We start from the raw sequence: 19334 nt of genomic DNA, 5'->3' as shown, positions 1-19334 counted from the left end.
AAAATGTAATTTAAATTTAATAAAAAAATAACGCCTGGTGATCCCGCCATGAAGGTCTTTGTTCAGGAATGTACTAGTATAGGGTGACAATGCTCTGCCCCTGTCTCCAAACTGTTCTCATCCCATCACAAGAGCTTCAGATGAAGACTACAAATAGCCGTTTCAATACACATCATGCATCCATGGTCCAGTGTTGTCACCATAAGAAAAACCCTCCTGAGAAATGGTGAGCAACCATCCATGAAGTACCTGTAGACAGAAAGTGGCTGCAGAAGATCAGCAACACTGAGATGTAACAAAGGATGAAAATAGTGAAAACAAGAATTTTATGGAATATCTCAATAGTTAATGATACACAGTGCCCAAAGTAAATGTCCTTCAGTTGGGCTTCACATCTATAACTAACAAGAGGTGAAGCCACTCCTAGTACCTCTGTACCTGGTCATGAAGAAGGAGCCAGTGTGCATGCTCCAAAATGCGTCACTGCCCCCTCACATTCGAGTACTGCATTCCACGTTGGTTCTGGCAGCATGGCGGATCTTTCCAGGGTGTCTGACATGCAGCTATATACTGCTGGCCCGCTAGGAGACATGCCGATTGGATAATCCATGGAGAACCTCCTGCTGGGCATCATACATTATTTGATGAGCCTGTATACAAATTCCCTCTTCTGTGTGTTTTTAACTGTTTTGGACAATTAAAGTTTTGTTTTTTCCTGCACTTAGAAGCTCCTTCTTTCTCTAGTACCTTGGCAAAACCTATGGTCCAGCTTGCAGGTGCTTACTCCTCTGGGGTCCAATCCTCCCATATACAATTCAACAAAGTGCGGTCACCACTTCTGCCTTGTACACACGGTGGGATTTTCCGACAACAAAATCCATGACATTTTTTCCGACGGATGTTGGCTCAAACTTGTCTTGCATACACACGGTCTCACGAAGTTGGTCGGAAATTCCGAACGTCAAGAAAGAAGAGCCGAGAAAAATTAAGTTATACACACGAATTTCCGAGAACGGATTTTGTTAACGGAAAATTTGAGAACCAGATCTCAAATTTTGTGTGACGGAAATTCCTATGGAAAATGTGTGATGAAGCCTACACACGGTCGTAATTTCCAACAACAAGGTCCTATCACACATTTTCCATCGGAAAATCCTATTGTGTGTACAGGGCATTCCAGATGGTAAATCAACTCTATTGTTCAATACAAGTCCAGACACTCCACCCAGAACCCACCCTCCAACATGTTTTGTCCCAAAACTGTACCTTACACCAATTAAGCTCCAGAAGGGGTGAACTATCGAACAGGGGAAATCCTGGGTGGAATATTGGTGTTTGTGCTGAACAATAACGTTGATTTTACACTTTGGTAGTGTATGACTCCAGGATTTTTCTGAATTTGTGATGTGGCAAATTATGAAATCTGGAAATGCAGCGCGCATTATCTTCTTCTTTAATGGGATAATAATGAAGCTGCTTTGCTGGTGATACTGATGGAGTTATTGCAAACTAATTTTCAAAGACTTTTTTTTCCTAGTGATGTCAAAAATAATATTATTATGCTTTTTTTTGTTTATTATTTGGGCAAGTTACCACAACACCATTATCCCCTAGTTTTTAAGATCAGGGATACAACTATGTTGATGTCCCTTGTTAATTTTACATTGTATTTTTTAAAATGTAACTGCCGACTCCCAAACTGTCATTTGAAGTAAAACACATAGCCAAGTATTATTCTACACAATTTTTTTATTGTGCATTAAAAAATGGAAAACAAATAAAATTAGACATGATATCTGCCAATAGAACTTAACCAAAAAGTGCATTCTATGCATCCAAAAATATAGAAAATTTACCAAATCAAATCATTATTCAACTAAAAAAATAATGTCAAAGCAATGACTCCAAGGCCAATAATAAATAACACGTTGTCTCCTCCGATTCCGCAACATGTCTGGTTGATGAGCGGCCATTCAGAAACAAACTGAAATGCACGAAATGAAAAGCACAAACTAAAAAGTGCGAAATAAAAAGAGCTAAATGAAATACGCGAAAAGAAAAGCTCAAATCAACACTCACCAAACTTCTACTGACACAAAATTAGCAGAAGGAGCCCATAGGGTGGCGCTAAAGAGCTGAAAAAACATTGTGTGACCGCTTGTTTACAAGACAAGTTTGGGCCAACGCCCTTCGGACAAAATTCTACGGTTTTGTTGGCCAACAATCCGATCGTGTGTACGAGGCATAAGGTTCCACTTTAAAGAACATTCAACATCAGCCGACTCCCCGTATGTACAGAAGATTGGTGATTCCTTCTACTATAAGGCAACACTCAGGATGACAATCAAGATAATCAATAAAATGGCAACAAGTCCACCGATTATGAAAAACACTGTCTGTAAGGCAAAAAATAAAATGAATAAATACTTTTGTAGTTTTTAAAGTAAAGTAAACAAAAAGAATTGATATCTCATTATGTAACCTGTTCCTATATCATAGTTCTAGTCTAATCCGTAAAGACCTCCACCTTCCATAGAGAGATCCACCATTGTCTTCATTAGGCAGTAAAATAGATCCCCATAATGTGACCACTCTTCATAAAAATGATAGAGTATAAAAGCAGGGTGGGGGTGGGAATGGGAGGATGTGATTGGTTGGGAATTGATCACTGACAGGAAGTGAAGGAAGTGAAGGAAAATTTCTACGGGTCTTCATTCATATCTAAGGGTATTGATTTTAATAACACAACAGGCGATAGATATTGTAGATGGATAGATTGATACACGATATTACCCAAAGTATTGGGACGCCTGCCTTTACACGCACATGAACTTTAATGGCATCCCAGTCTTAGTCCGTAGGGTTCAATATTGAGTTGGCCCACCCTTTGTAGCTATAACAGTTTCAACTCTTCTGGGAAGGCTGTCCACAAGGTTTAGGAGGGTGTCTATGGGAATGCTGGACCATTCTTCCAGAAGAGCATTTGTGAGGTCAGGCTCTGATGTTGGGCAAGAAGGCCTGGCTCAAATTCATTCCAAAGGTGTTCTATTAGGTTGAGGTCAGTCCAGTCAAGTTCCTAAGTTCCTCCTTCCCAAACTCACTTATCCATGTCTTTATGGACCTTACTTAGTGCACTGGTGTGCAGTCATGTTGGAGCAGGAAGGGACCATCCCCAAACTGTTCCCATAAAGTTGGGAGCATGAAATTGTCGTAAATGTCTTGGTATGCTGACGCCTTAAAAGTTCCCTTCACTGGAACTAAGGGGCCAAGCCCAACCCCTGAAAAACAACCCCCCACACCATAATCCTCCCTCAACTAAATGATTTGGACCAGAGCACAAAGCAAGGTCCATAAAGAGATGGATGAGCGAGTTTGGGGTGGAGGAACTTGACGGGTCTCCACAGAATCCTGAACTCAACCCTTGTGGACAGCCTTCCCAGAAGAGTTGAAGCTGGAAAGGGTGGGCCAACTAGATAGATAGATAGATAGATAGATAGATAGATAGATAGATAGATAGATAGATAGATAGATAGATAGATAGATAGGATCTTATGTTCTGAAGTAGTATAGTATAGTAGTAGTAGAGTAGAGTATATGACTCACCTTGTCACTGAGATTTTTGCAGCAGGTAAGTGATGTCTAATTTTTGAAAAAAAAAAGAAAAAAAACGACAAGTTATAGATGTTCCATATGAGTGACATATAAGATGTATCTCCATTCTCTTTTTTACCATAACCAGTATTGTCATAAGGTTAGTTTTCTGTTATTTTTGCCCATTCTTGGGGTATTTCCATCTCTATTCCCCATCATCATATTACTTTTTTGTTATTTACCCCAAGTGTTTGGATTTACGTTAAAAAGTGTGCAACTTGTCCACTCACCCCGAGGCTCCGAGTCTTCTGTCCTCTATTGTGTGGCTGAAAAAAAAAAATTATTTTCTATAAATGATTAAGAAAAGTATTAAAAATGGCCATAAATGTATTTAACAGTTTTCTGTATTATTTGACTCCTATATATATGCATTTTCCTTTTTTTTAGCAAAAGAAGCCTCGCCATAGCACAGCGGTCACTTACCTGATCACCGTCTTCAGGAATACCTCCGTCGCCATGAAGGGGGATGTGAGTCTGTCATATAAAGACGCACACAAACAATTAACTTCATTTTACCGAAGCAAAAAATATTTTTTCTACATCCTAAAGTTAGATTTCAATCAAAAGAAAGTACTTCAGGATAACCATGACTATCCAGGGCTGGCTTTACCATGATGGTAAGTGTGGGTTGGAGCCCAAGGTGCCGGAATATGAGGAGACAGCACCAAGAGGAGAGTCAACTCTCCTCTGACTCCTCCCCATCCCAATAGAAGAATGTTTTTATTTAAAAACAATATGTTTTTTATTACATGCCTAAACTCTATAGGACCCGTGTCTGTGCATGATCCCCCCCCCCCCCCCCGCACATACACAGAGAGCAGCAGACCTCTATAGAACACATACTGTATGTCAAACACAAGGCCAAATCCAGCCCACCAGGCTTTGGCATGAGGCCCTCACACCCAATTCTGGAACATAGATGAACTCGATTCCACCGCCTTCAGCTCTCACCCTCTGCTCCCCGCTGCCACTTGTATACACGGAAGCCTCCACTGTTTACAAGGGACAGCTTTGCTCTCAGCAGGACAGATCTCCTGAATCTGAGGAAGAGAACGATCTCTCTGCAAGGGAAGGTACAGCCGCCTACACAGGGAGATACTAGAACAGGGCAAGGTAGAAGAGAGAGAGATGCAAGGAAGTTTTGGTGGTGGGTGGGGGAGGGGCCAGTTGTGGTTGCACAGTGTGCATAACACACCCCTGAATCCTTCACGCTGTTCGTAGCACACCCCTGAACCCTGCACTATGTTTGTAGCACACCCGTGAACTCTGCACTCTTTATGTAGCACAACCCTGAACTGTACGTAGCACACCTCAGAATCCTGCACTCTGTACGTAGCACACCCCTGAACTCCATGTGTAGCACACCCCTGAATAATGCACTATGTACGTAGCACACCCCTGAACCCTGCACTCTGCACGTAGCACACCCTGAACCCTGCACTCTGTATGTAGAACACCCCTGAACCCTGCACATAGCACACCCCTGAACCCTGCACTCTGTATGTAGAACACCCCTGAACCCTGCACGTAGCACACCCCTGAACCCTGCACTCTGCACGTAGCAGACCCTGAACTCTGCTTGTAGCACAACTCTGAACCCTGCACTCTGTACGTAGAACACCCCTGAACCCTGCACATAGCACACTCCTGAACCCTGCACTCTGCACATAGCACAACCCTGAACCCTGCACTCTGTACGTAGAACACCCCTGAACCCTGCACGTAGCACACCCCTGAACCCTGCACTCTGTACATAGAACACCCCTGAACCCTGCACGTAGCACAACCCTGAACCCTGCACTCTGTACATAGCACAACCCTGAACTGTACGTAGCACACCTCTAAACCCTGCACTCTGTACGTAGCACACCCCTGAACCCTGCACTCTGTACGTAGCACACCCCTGACTCCTGCACTTTGTGCGTAGCACAACCCTGACCTGTACGTATCACACCTCGGAATCCTGCACTCTGTACATAGCACACCTCGGAATCCTGCACTCTGTACGTAGCACACCCCTGAACTCCGTGTGTAGCACACCCCTGAATCCTGCACACCCTGAACCCTGTGCTCTGTATGTGGAACACCCCTGAACCCTGCACGTAGCACACCCCTGAACCCTGCACTCTGTACGTAGCACACCCCTGAGCCCTGCACTCTGTACATAGAACACCCCTAACCCTGCACTCTGTATGTAGAACACCCCTGAACCCTGCACGTAGCACACCCCTGAACCCTGCACGTAGCACATCCCTGAACCCTGCATGTAGCACATCCCTGAACCCTGCATGTAGCACACCCCTGAACCCTGCACTCTGTACGTAGAACACCCCTGAACCCTGCACTCTGCATGTAGAACACCCTGAACCCTGCACTCTGTGCGTAGCACAACCCTGAACCTTGCACTCTGTACATAGAACACCCTGAACCCTGCACGTAGCACACCTGAACCCTGCACTCTGTACGTAGCACACCCCTGAACCCTGCACTCTGTACGTAGCACAACCCTGAACTGTATGTAGCACACATCTGAACACTGCACTCTGTACATAGCACACTCCTGAACCCTGCACTCTGTACATAGCACACCCCTGACTCCTGCACTCTGTACGTAGCACAACCTTGAACTGTACGTATCACCTCGGAATCCTGCACTCTGTACGTAGCACACCCCTGAACTCTGTGTGTAGCACACCCCTAAATCCTGCACTCTGTACGTAGCACACCCCTGAACCCTGCACATAGCACACCCTGAACCATGCACTCTGTACGTAGAACACCCCTGAACCCTGCACGTAGCACTTACCTGAACCCTGCACTCTGTACGTAGCACACCCCTGAACCCTGCACTCTGTATGTAGCACAGCCCTGACTCCTGCACTCTGTACGTAGCACAGCCCTGAACTGTACGTAGCACACCCCTGAATCCTGCACTTTGTACATATCACACCCCTTAATCCTGCACTCTGTACGTAGTACATTCCTGAGTCCTGCACTCTGTACATAGCAAATTCCTGAATCCTGCACTCTGTACATAGCACAACCCTGAACTGTACATAGCACACCCCTGATTCCTGCGCTCTGTACGTAGCACAAACCATAATCCTTCACTCTGTACATAGCACACTCCTGAACCCTGCACTGTACGTAGCACACCCCTGAACCCTGCACTCTGTATGTAGCACACTCCTGAACCCTGCACTCTGCACGTAATGCCCTCCCTAACCCTGAACTTTATACGTAGGGGAACCCCGGACTCTGCACTCTGTACATAACACACTCCCGGACCCTGCACTCTGTATGTAGTGCACCTCAGACACAACCAGCCCTTTGAGCTGAACCATACTGCTGATGCGGCCTACAAAGAATTTGAGTTTGACACCCTTGCTATAGGACTTGGCAGCACCATGCAGCATGTCAATGCATACACAGGGTTTTCATGTGATTCTGTGCATGTGCAAACATGCCGTATGGCTCTGACCCACAGTCTCTCTGTGTATGTGTGAGATTTTGGGCCAAGTTGATGGCCTGGGAGAGCAGTAACAAAGAAGAACGCTGGACGTCAGGAAGGACAACACTGGACTCCAGACTAGTAAGCACTGGAATTCAGGAAACCTGAATCCAACCCTCTTTTCTCTTGCATGATAGTCTGTACAGTGTAAAATTAGTAGTGCAATAAAAGCAGAGCCCATGACTCCTTCAATAGAATATGTTTTTTCTATAAAAAATAAAGTCATGGTTGGCAGACCTTTTGAAAAAGCTGTCAACTCTTTGTTGTGCCTAGACCAACCTGTTGTCTAAATATGGCCCTGATATGGATCATCTATATAACAATCATGCAAAAAAATAAAAAATAAAAAGAGAAAGTAGGGGTGTCTTACCTCTTCATGTATGGCTAGAATAAAGAAAAGAAAGCACTGTAAGAAGATACACGTATATTGATTAAAAGAGAAGTATGGGGTATATTAAAAAAAAAAACATATACTCACCTAGGTGGATGCAGCATTGATCCGATGCTGCATCTGTCCCCTGCCGCCTCTGCACAGAGAATTGAGCATTCAAAGACCACTTATCGCTCAGTTCTCCCCTCCACTCTTAGCAGAGAGGGGTGACTATCAGTCACCAGCTCTCTGCTCTGCCCCTCCAGCACTCACTGGGCTGGTGAGGGAGGGAGCGGTTGGCTCAGTCTTCCAACAGTGCTGCCGGTCCGGGCATCTGGGTGGTGTGAAGTCGGGACTGGACTTAGCTCACTGTCAGCTAAAGATGGGTTACGGGAGTGCAGAACAAACTGCCCTCCTGTGATCCATAGGAGAAATAGGGCCAACAAATCTTTGGCCATACTTCTCTTTTAAAGAATGCATTCAGCTAAAATGATCATTTGCATTAGGTGTTCTACAGGTAGCAGTCAGGTTGCATACAGCCAAAATATTTCCTCCATAGTACATGTGCCCATGTTTGTGTTAGCAATGCTTCTGCCAGATGCTCCAGCAGTCTGTGCTTGAAGAGTTAACCATCTGTGTTATGAATTTTTAACATCTCAACATATCACTTTGATACCAGGGTTGATAATGTGAGCTAGTGAGGTGTTTGGCACCTACCACATGGTCATTCCCCCTGAGAGTAGGCCCTGGGAGGATGGTGTGTTTAACGATCTCTCTCCAATGGGCTTAGGACCTAGAAGGTTGGGTGCAGAAGGATTTTTCTTTTCTAGGAGGCACCTAAAGATACTAGTAAGTGCTGAAAGTGAAGTGATTGGCCTTGAGAACACAACTGTGGCTATCCCCAACAAGAGTAGTCATGAGGGACTGGTTGAGAGAGATGTTTATAGAACAACCTCTCACCTCTAATGCCTTAGAAGTCTACGATCAAGATACCAACAGGACCTAAAAGTGTCCTGAGATGTACAGACATTTGGAGTTCATGTTGAACATCATTTTTCTGGGATCTGTTGTTCTCTTACTGTACTTCCTTCCCATTTATATGAAGTATGTTCATCTATATAATGAATGGTGACAATCCATATCTACCCAACTGAAGAAAAAACAACCCTAAAATGTATGTGCATGGGGCCTCATTGCCATGTAAGTGTGCTGAGGACATTCACATCTGATCTGGTTGCCATCTGATGATCATTGGTAATAACTACTCTGGCTAAAAAGGGTTGCTTCAGCAAACAGAGGTCCATGTACAGTAAGTATGTCAAAATAATACATGCTATAAAAGCAGTGTTACCTGGAAAGCCATCACGTTGGGCTGAGCGTTGTGAGTTGTATAAAGGGCGACTACTGCGGTCTGTAATAAACACAGGAAATACAATTAAAAAACTAATGGCATTGTGGAAGGAGAGGGTATCTGTCACAAAGGAAAATGTCTGTGTTTAATCCTGTCCAATGCTTCAAGCCTACTGGTCTACGATACATTAAATTATTTTTCGGGTCAATACCTATACTCTGGATTATATCCCACCGCAATTTCTTCTGCACCATTCATTATTAAAATGTACTTCAAATCCCTGGCCGTGCATGTGGTCGTCACCGCAAAAGTGTATATTCCGATACATTGGGGCCCCCCTGCGCACCATCAGTTTCTGAGTAGTTCACCCATCTCCGTAAAATTGGAGAGATGGAGGAACTGATCTAAATTGCTCATGGTTCTCCTTCCAAATTCATGAATATTTTGATATGCTGGTTTCATTTCCAAACGACTGATGCCTATCAGCATCTGATGAACCCCTCCCCTCTGTGACTACCCAACAGAAGTGCTCAACATTCTTATATACTATATTTCAAAAAAGAATCTGCTATGATGCTGGAGCGTAGCTCCTCGACTCTCCCTCTCCCCAAGTTCTATCATCTCATTGCTGACCCATCAACAGGTTCTGACACAACTTGCAATTTTCTTTTTTTTCCCCATGAAAAATGATATTGATGATGTAACACTTTCGAAACATGAGCTGTACTAAATGAGTTTTGGAATTGTATTTTCCCCATTATCGGCTATGTACTGGACACCGTGTCCTTAAATAAAAAATTTTGGAACCAAAAAAAATAAAATAAAATGCCAGTATGAGAAGCCTCCGACAGCAGAAGCCAGTCTATGCCTACTGTGGATTCATACTCACTTTGAGGCATTGGCATCGCTCAGATTGAATCTGATTGGATTTAGCTTCATTGTTCCAAAACTAGTGAACAGTGATTGGCTTCATATTAAGGCTTCTGAGTGAAATGTTTTTTTGTTTGTAAGCTGGTTGGAGTTGGAGCAAGACTGCAAAGCCTTGATAGATCCTTATAGTTCCCCTTTATGTAAAATGACTCCAAAAATATTGGAGGAGACTTACATTGTATTTAGTGACTTGCTGGCAGATCCATTGGCTTGGGGGGGGGGGGGGCAGATGTTCTATGGCTGACCATTATATTAACCATTGGATGGGGTGGTTGTGGTAGCTGGTATTGGAGGTGAGGTAAGGTTTGTGTTTTTTTGGGGGGTGAGGGGTGCATGTGTGGGAGGTTTTGCAGGGTTTTTTCTTCTTCCCTCTTTTTCTCTTTTCCTCACATCCCTCCTTTCCACTAGGTGGTTATGGACAGTGAAGTTCTGCCTCCTTGGAGTTTTGTTATGTATATTTTATGTAATTAAATTGGTGTTGTCATCTTTTAGAAATGGATCTTTATCTGTTATCAACTTGAACAGGAAAGCTTATGTTTCAGTCCTGAAGAAGCAGAAGTACCTGAAGCTAGATGTTCAATGTTTAAGTGATAATAAAGGCAATAATAACAAAAAAATAAAATATGTCATACTCACCTGCTCTGTGCAATGGTTTTGCACAGAGCAGCCCCAATACTCTTCTTCTCCGGTCCACCACCATTGCTCTTGGCCCCTCCCTCCTGCCGAGTGCCTCCAGAGCAAGCAGTTTTCAATGGGGGCCCCCGAGCAAGCATGCTCCCAAGCCAATGCTCTGCGTTCAATGTAGAAAGAAGTTCTGGACAGCCACACTCCAAAAAAGTTATTGCCTTTTATTAAAAAAATCATCAAAATATGTGCCACAGCAGTATGTATAAAAGAGCTTACGCGTTTCACACTACAAACAGTGCTTAATCATAAGAGCTATTATGAGCTTTGATTAAGGCAATAACGGCTGTCCAGAACTTCTTTCTACATTGATTGCTACATGCAGTGCCAGCACCCGGGCTTCTAAGCTTGAGGAGAGGTTTTCTACTTTCGTTTGACCCACCCTTTCCAATGCTCTGCGTGTCTGTTCACACACACACACAGAGCATTGGCTCTGCCCTGCCCTCTCTTTCTCTTTCCTCTCTCTCTCCTCATTGGCTCACTGGCTGTGATTGACAGCAGTGGGAACCAATGGCTCCTGCTGCTGTCTCAGACAATGAGCATGGAAAGCCCTAGCAAAGCCAAGGCTCCCGTGCACAGTGCGGGAGAAAGATTGGGCTCGGGTAAGGATTTGGCGAGCTGGAGGGCTGCTGAACAGAAGGTTTTTTTATGCATGAAGGTAAAAAAATTGAGCCTTTACAACCACGTTAAGCTTTCTATGGATTTTACCTTATATACACACACATTACTGGGAACAGGAAGTTCCTGCCCTATACTGTATATTCCTCTTTTATGTATCTGGGGATATATTTTTTATATGATGTGTACAGTAAAAGTGCAATTGACACTGATTTGCATTTCTTGTCATTGAATACTCCCAGGGGAGCACATTTAAAGTCATATATATATCACATGGTTTTATACTAGATGTCCTATGGCTCACAATAGACTTTTTTTTTCTCTTTTTTTTTAGTTAGTGAGTTGAGACTGTTAATCTTCATTCTCCAGAAAAGTAAAGATCTCAGGTTGACTCAAGTTTACCCAGAATATGAAAACAACAATCTATTGGAGACCACTGAACCCATTCACAAGGCAAATTTCTAGGAAAAGGTACATGGCTGAGTGCCGTAGTGGGGTGTGCATGTCTCCTTACAGGAGCGCAACATTCTAGATGTGCAATGGGTCACTACCATAACCAGTAGGAGTCAACTTATAGACCTATGTGTTATCCCATAATATGTCACATTTGTGCCATTATTGTATTAGGCAGTCACATGCCACAACTTATTCCATTGCTGTCCCCTAAAACACTTTGGGCTTGATTTACTAAAACTGGAAAGTGCAAAATCTGGTGCAGCTCTGCATAGAAACCAATCAGCTTCCAGTTTTTTTTTTTTTGTCAAAGCTTTACTGAAGAAGCTAAAGTTAGAAGCTGATCGGCTACCATTCACAGCTGAACCACATTTTGCACTCTCCAGTTTTAGTAAATCAACCTGTTTGTCTTTTAAAATAGTGATGAGAAATCCCTCCAATGGGGTACAAGTAAAACATGATCACACTTTTACCAGAGCACCAAAGGGTTAGAACTTAAGTTTGGAACATGTGTTAATTATTTGACTGGGTCTGTCTCAATAACTTGAACAATTAACACATATCCCAGACTTACTGGCACCATTAGATTGGATTATGCAAACGGAACATTGCGGTTTCACAAACTTTCCCTTATAGGCTCTTGGACAACCAACATTCATCTTGACATATTCTGTGACGATTGGATCATTTGTTCAGATCATTACCTGAGCTGTAGGCACTGGAAGATCTAATACTTTCTACATCTAAAAGACAAATAAAATATTCATTAGGTCATTTTATTTTGCAGAGGCAAAGAGAACCTGTCACTTCAAAAAAATTCAGAGCTAGCCAACTTGTAGGGAAATCTGATAACAAACGTATCAAAGGATAATACTAAAATGGAATAGGTTAGTGTTGTGTTGGTGTTACGATCAGGGGTGAGGCTCAGAGACCAACAGCTATAGGAGTAGAGAGGCTCCCACTGACCAGCCAAACAAGCAGGTCACTCTGGCGGATGACGTGGGCTCACCTGAGTTGCTAGGTCTAAGCACTAACCAACATTCACCAGAGCTCCTGATGGTGGAGATGGGTTTTGCTATATGTTAGTACCAGGTCGCCATCCTCAGGATCATCCCACCAGTAGGGGAGCATGCCGGGGTCCAGCAGCAGATCAAGCAGAAGCGTAGTCAGTAAACAAGCCAAAGGTTGGTAACAAGTGGTCGTAGATTGGGATCAGTTAAAAACTTAGTTGAGGAACAAGCTAAAGGTACGTTTCAAGTGGTAGTGGAGATAAGGAAAGCTGCAGGCACACATAGGAACAAGATATCGGCTGGAGAGAGTACTTCTAGATCAACTGTGGGTATAGGATAGTGTTTATGGAGGATTTTTATTTGAGGGTGTTGGTTTTCTTTTTCTTCTTTTTTTCTCTGTTGGTTGAACTGGATGGACTTGTGTGTTTTTTTTTTTAACCAGATTAACTATGTAACTATATGTAACTATGCAAGTGCAATAGTCTGGCAAACAGGAAGTGCAGAGATATGCCTTAAAGTGGAGGTCCACACAAATTACTCATTTAAACTTAACCCCATTAGTGCATTGCACAGATGTGCCAATGAACAAAAAAAAAATTCTTGGTGCTGTATTTACCTTATTATCGGTCTTTTTAGTGGACTTGTCACCCCCCGCAGGAGTAGGTGTGTCTATCCTTTTTCCCTGATGGCGCACAGTCTCCTGGGAGCTAAGTGTCAGCAGGAGTCAGTGCGGATTGCCACTGAGAGAGATCATAATACAGGAAGTTACGCATGCCGCTGCTCTCTCCCCATACTGAGCTTTGCATCATCTGTGTTTTGTTTTTGTTGCCATCACAATGGGGCGGGAACTTCCGACGCAGCCACCCGTTGTGATGGCAACCTGGAAGTTTACTGCACCCAGGAAATAAATGCTTGTGGGCTTCACAAGCCCACAAGCAACATGGAACCGGCCATCATCAATTATTATAACTTAGTTTTTGTATGCCAAACCGGACATCGGGGGAGATATTAAAGCTAACAAGTGAGTGTAATATTGTAACTATGAAAGTGTATGAATGGCTGAAAAAAAAAAAATGAATGTTTGGTGGACCTCCGCTTTAAAGGGGAAGTACAGCCAAAGATTTGTTTAGCTGTACTTTTCCTGTGGATCACAGGAGTGCAGTTCGTTCTGCACTCGTTGTCGGCTGACGTCACAGAGCTGGTCCAGTCTGGAGCAAAATTGCGACAATGATGTTGAGATCCACCCACATGCCTGGACTGGCACCCAGCTCATCCTCTCAGTGAGCCACTGAGAGTCTGAGCCAGCCTCTCCCGCCCTCTCCACAACCCAGCGCTCTAGTGAGCGAAGAGGAGCAGAGAGCCAGTGACTGACAGTCATCAGCTCTCTGCTCAGGGAGCTGTGAGAACCGAGAGACCGGCAGTTCTCCACCTTAAAGCTGGCGGGGGACAGATGCTACATCCCCCTAGGTAATTATGATTCTTAAAAAAAATATATATATATATCTTTTTTTAAATCAGGAAGTTCAAGGGAGGAGCCCAAGAGTTCAAGGTTCACCTGAAACAAGAGACAAGGCAAGAAAGTCCAAAAGATCATATAAGGGTGCTGTCCAGCATCTCAGGTGGCTCAGCAAGAAGATCCACTGCCAGACGTAGCAGAGGTTGTGGGTTCAGATCATTTGTCAATGACAATAACAGAGTGAGAAAAGGAATATGATTGAAAGATTCTGTACATAATCTATATATTTTACTGCATCTAAAGGCCCATACACACGATCGGACTTTTTGACAACAAACATGCAAATTAGCTGTTTCAAGGCAACATCCGACCGTGTGTACACTCCATCGGACAAACTTTTTCGGTTTTCATCGGACAAATGTTGGCTGTGCGAACTGACAAACTTGGCGGCAACAAAAGTCAGACGTCGGCAAGTCCGATCGTGTGTGTACACAAAACCATCGGACTTTAGTACAAAGTACAAACACGCACGCTCAGAACCAATGCAAAAGATCAGAAACAACAATACAGAAGTTGACCAAAGGGTGGCGCCGGAGAATTGAACGTCCTCTTTTGAAGTGTCGTCAGTACGTTGAAACATCACTACGTTCGTGTTTGTTGCCTAAAAAGTCCTGCCGTGTGTATGCGTAACAAGTTCACGGCCAACGCCCTTTGTACAGAAATCCACGGAAAAGTTTGTTTAAAGTCCGATGGTGTGTATGAGGCTTTAGTTTAAAAATACAATATGTGTAATAACAGTACCAGCAATTTCTTTATCTATTTTATGCTGACTGTGCCCAGCACACACTCCATAGACATGTACCTTGGTACCTATAGCTGGCAGACTTGGTGGTGGCAGAACTTTTGTATCCTAAAAGAGATAAGATGCTGTATAGATTACAAGTATTACTGTATAGATTACAAGAATTACTGTATAGATTACAATGACCACTGCAAGACACATACTGTATAAAATTCTTTCCAAATGGCTCTAATTAGAAAGTGGTGATGGCAGTCATTTAGTATCATGTGTAGGGATGACCAGTATAGTTCTGAATTTGTACTAAGATTACTTATATTGTTGGCAATTTTTTTTTCCAAAGAAGAAAAAACTCCATTGGGTTTAATTTAAGGGAGTCAAAACAAACTTCTGTAAATCTCAGGAGCCGATTAAGACCCCCTGCACCTTGAAAGCCAACCAAAAAACTCCTTAGTCTCACCTTCATCATGGACTCCAGCTCATCAAATTGGCAATATTTTACCATAATCTCCAAATGTTGATCAACATTTGAGGGAAATGGACCCTGCGCACCCCTTGGGATGATTCTCTTATTTGGATGTGCCATGCTAGACCAGTGTTTCTCAACTCCAGTCCTCAAGGCACCCCAACAGGTCATATTTTCAGGATTTCCATTATTTTGCACAGGTGATTTTATCAGTTGCACTGCCTTAGTAATTACCACAGCCTTTTCAAATCTGAGGGAAATGCTCAAAACATGACCTGTTGGGGCACCTTGAGGACTGGAGTTGAGAAACACTGTGCTAGACAACTAAAGCTGGAAATTCAAAATAAAAAGGAAAGAATTTATGAACCAAACACCTTGCTTAATTAAATATATATATATAAAGACAGATGGGGATTATACCCATGAATATATCTGCCTTTAAATGCAGCCGCTTGCAAGCACCCAGCTCAGGGGATCATGGGTGGGTGTGTTCCTCTGAATTAAAAAGGCATATCAAAAACAAAAAGGAATAAAGAATTCTTCAGTGAGGAACCAGCAAGCTAGCAAAAATATAAATTTATTTGGAAAAAATTATACCACATATACACCAGACAGTGTCAAAAAAATTATATTGACTGTGAATAAACCAAATACCACCATTAGCAATAAAATAGACAACGTTGTCTAAAAACAAAGAACAACATACAGATGGCCACCACTGCACATACAATCACATCTAATTGGCTAGTTGGATTTACATCGTCTTATATATAGTGTCTCTGGATTAAGATAGGAAGCCAAGAGGTGACGGTATGCAGCCGTGGATAATAGGATGCCGCTGTGCCTACTGCCGAGGACAGACTAAAAATGTGACTATTGATAAGGACAACGAGGGTTGCTGATGATAGCACTTGCGATTTGGTAGTCCACCACAGCTGATAACTAGTACAGACGGCTGTGTGAGTGCTATGCAGAGATGTATGGAGGAGTGTGTGTCTGTATGTTGTTCTTTGTTTTTAGACAACGTTGTCTATTTTATTGCTAATGGTGGTATTTGGTTTATTCACAGTCAATATATTTTTTTGACACTGTCTGGTGTATATGTGGTATAATTTTTTCCAAATAAATTTATATTTTTGCTAGCTTGCTGGTTCCTCACTGAAGAATTCTTTATTCCCTTTTTGTTTTTGATATGCCTTTTTAATTCAGAGGAATTACCTATGCAAAATAATGGAAATCCTGAAAACATGACCTGTTGGGGTGCCTTGAGGACTGGAGTTGAGAAACACTGGTCTAGCATGGCACATGCCATAAATCCATGTATGGGCAGGCTGATTCCACCCAAGTCTACCCATGGATCGACTTGGGTGCAATCAACCTGTTGGATATTTTTACATTTGATTACTGATGGCGGCTATAGCCACTAGCAGTAATCATCGTGTTTTGCTGGCAGACAAGGCTCCCCCCTCCCCAGGAGAACACAACAGGGCTGTGAGAGTCATTCCCTAATCAATGCCGACTGTGGATGGACTGGTGTCTTTATTCAACCTTAACAACTATGTAACTATATGTAACTATGAAATCAAGCGATTTTATTTCCTTCTACTTGTGGTGAAAAGAAAGAAAATCAAGTTATCTATGGACTGCTTAAAACAGAGATTTGTTGTGTGTCTAAATTAATGCATATAAAAACAATTATATAGGGTTCAATTTTTTCCAAAGGTAATTGAAGATCAAAATGGCTCTGAGAGTTACAGAAGTCAACAGCAAGTGGGTTCAAACATGCTTGGGACAAGCATCTATAGTTAAAAACAAAAATAAGAAAGTAAATACATAAATAATGCAGGCTTGATGGATCGCTCTGTCTTTTTCTGCCAAGTTTCTTAAACAGTTTGGGGCATATTTGGAAATCTGGTTGAAGCAATATGCATATTACATAGTTACATAGTAGGTGAGGTTGAAAAAAGACACAAGTCCATCAAGTCCAACCTATGTGTGTGATTATGTGTCAGGATTACATTACATATCCCTGTATGTTGTGGTCGTTCAGGTGATTATCTAATAGTTTTTTTTAAACTAAACTAGTTATGCCCCCCTCTGAGACCATCGCCTGTGGAAGGGAATTCCACATCCTTGCCGCTCTTACAGTAAAGAACCCTCTACGTAGTTTAGGGTTAAACCTCTTTTCTTCTAATTTTAACGAGTGGCCACGAGTCTTGTTCTTGTTAAACTCTCTTCTGCTGAAAAGTTTTATTCCTATTGTGGGGTCACCAGTACAGTATTTGTATATTGAAATCATATCCTCTCTCAAGCGTCTCTTCTCCAGAGAGAATAAGTTCAGTGCATGCCAATATTCTGTTTGCTTTGTTAGCAGCAGCTTGGCATTGCATGCCATTGCTGAGCCTATCATCTACTAGGACCCCCAGGTCCTTTTCCATCCTAGATCCCCCCAGAGGTTCTCCCCCCAGTGTATAGATTGCATTCATATTTTTGCCACCCAAATGCATTATTTTACATTTTTCTACATTGAACCTCATTTGCCATGCAGTCGCCCCTCCCCCATTCATTTGTTCAGATCTTTTTGCAAGGTTTTCACATCCTGCGGAGAAGTTATTGCCCTGCTTAGCTTAGTGTCATCCGCAAATACAGAGATTGAACTGTTTACCCCATCCTCCAGGTCGTTTATGACTATGTCTATCTCTGGACTCTCCCCCCATTGTCTAGTTTAAAAGCCCTTCTAACTTTTCGGCCATCTTCACTCCCAGCAGATCTGCACCCTCATTTAGGTGCAGTCCATCCCTTCTATAGAGCTGGTACCCGACTGAGAAGAAGGCCCAGTCCTCCAGGAATCCAAACCCCTCCTTACTACACCAGCTCCTCAGCCAATTGTTTACTTCCCTAATCTCCCTCTGCCTTTCTGGTGTGGCTTGAGGTACCAGTAGTATTTCTAAGAATACCACCTTGGTGGTCCTTTTCCTCAATTTAGCTCCTAAGTCCCTAAAATGGCTCTTTAGGACACTCCATCTGCCTCTGACTTTGTCATTGGTGCCAACGTGCACCATGAAATCCAGGTCTTCCCCAGCCCCTCCCAGTAATCTGTCCACCAGATCCGTGATGTGCCGAACCCGAGCGTCCGGTAGACATCATGTTTTCTAAGAAATGAGTCCCCTACCACCATAAGCTGTCTTTCCTTTGAGGTGTTCTTCCCCTGTCAACTAGGAGAGACCCTCATCTCCAGCAGTGCTGGTCTCTGACTGGTTTCACCAATGTCACTCAATGAAGCGTACTTATTGGGATGCTCCAGTCCTGGATCGGCCTCCCTGGCACTTCCCCCTCTACCCTTCCTGACTGTCACCCATCTACTCTTTTCTAGTGCCTGCACCTCTTTGTCTCCACCCACCTCTGTGCTGGCCCCTGGTGTGTAAGTTCCTGGCTCTCCTTTAGTATGGAGGGACTTCTCAGTGCTGACAGTTGCTTCCCCAGATTCAGAACCTGGGCTTCCAGGGAAACAATGTGCTTACATTTTGCACAGCAGTATTCGCCCTCGATCGGATGATCAAGGAACGCATACATGCGGCAAGATGTACAAAGAGTCGCCTCTCCACACCCGCCGGGCATCGTACCTATTAAATTTAGTGAGGATTTGGGGATTTTACCCTGTCCAAATTACCTAACAACTAGCTTCCTGACACTAATACTCAACAATACAGCCAACATGCACTCGCAGCACTCATGCACTTACAGTCCATGTGCACTCACAGTCGACGTGCACTTGCAGCACTCGTGTACTCAAAATACACGGGTACACACACACACACTACTCAGGTACTCACAATACACACACAATACTCAACAAAAACAGTTACTCCACAATACGCAGCATCCCGGCTAGACACAGTCAGTCTTTATTTTTTATGTTGACTGGTTATGACTGCTCTGCTCAATCTTCCATGCAATCTGACACTTGCAGGGCTTGTCAGTGTCTACAGTCACCCCTACAGTTACAATAATAATATTACAAACAGGAAATTTCAG

At 43.2% G+C, this 19334-nt stretch overlaps 1 protein-coding gene across 1 annotated transcript in view; it reads right to left on the bottom strand.

Annotated features, from left to right (window-relative positions):
• Positions 1-1729: 1729 nt before the first annotated feature.
• LOC141148144 (uncharacterized) overlaps positions 1730-19334 on the bottom strand; it is a 32850-nt gene continuing 15245 nt past the window's right edge. The window contains exons 5-12 of the mRNA XM_073635331.1: positions 14897-14944; positions 12273-12311; positions 8884-8943; positions 7533-7546; positions 4075-4125; positions 3882-3917; positions 3604-3639; positions 1730-2396 (exon numbers count right to left, since the gene is read on the bottom strand). Coding sequence (XP_073491432.1) covers positions 2319-2396; positions 3604-3639; positions 3882-3917; positions 4075-4125; positions 7533-7546; positions 8884-8943; positions 12273-12311; positions 14897-14944 — 362 coding nt within the window. The 3' untranslated portion in view covers positions 1730-2318. The remainder of the gene's footprint in view (positions 2397-3603; positions 3640-3881; positions 3918-4074; positions 4126-7532; positions 7547-8883; positions 8944-12272; positions 12312-14896; positions 14945-19334) is intronic.

This window comes from Aquarana catesbeiana, linkage group LG06 (genome assembly GCF_042186555.1).
Source record: "Aquarana catesbeiana isolate 2022-GZ linkage group LG06, ASM4218655v1, whole genome shotgun sequence".
In the NCBI taxonomy this organism is placed as follows: Eukaryota; Metazoa; Chordata; class Amphibia; order Anura; family Ranidae; genus Aquarana; species Aquarana catesbeiana.
Note: the sequence above shows the minus strand (reverse complement) of the source record. Positions and strands in the feature narration are given on the sequence as shown.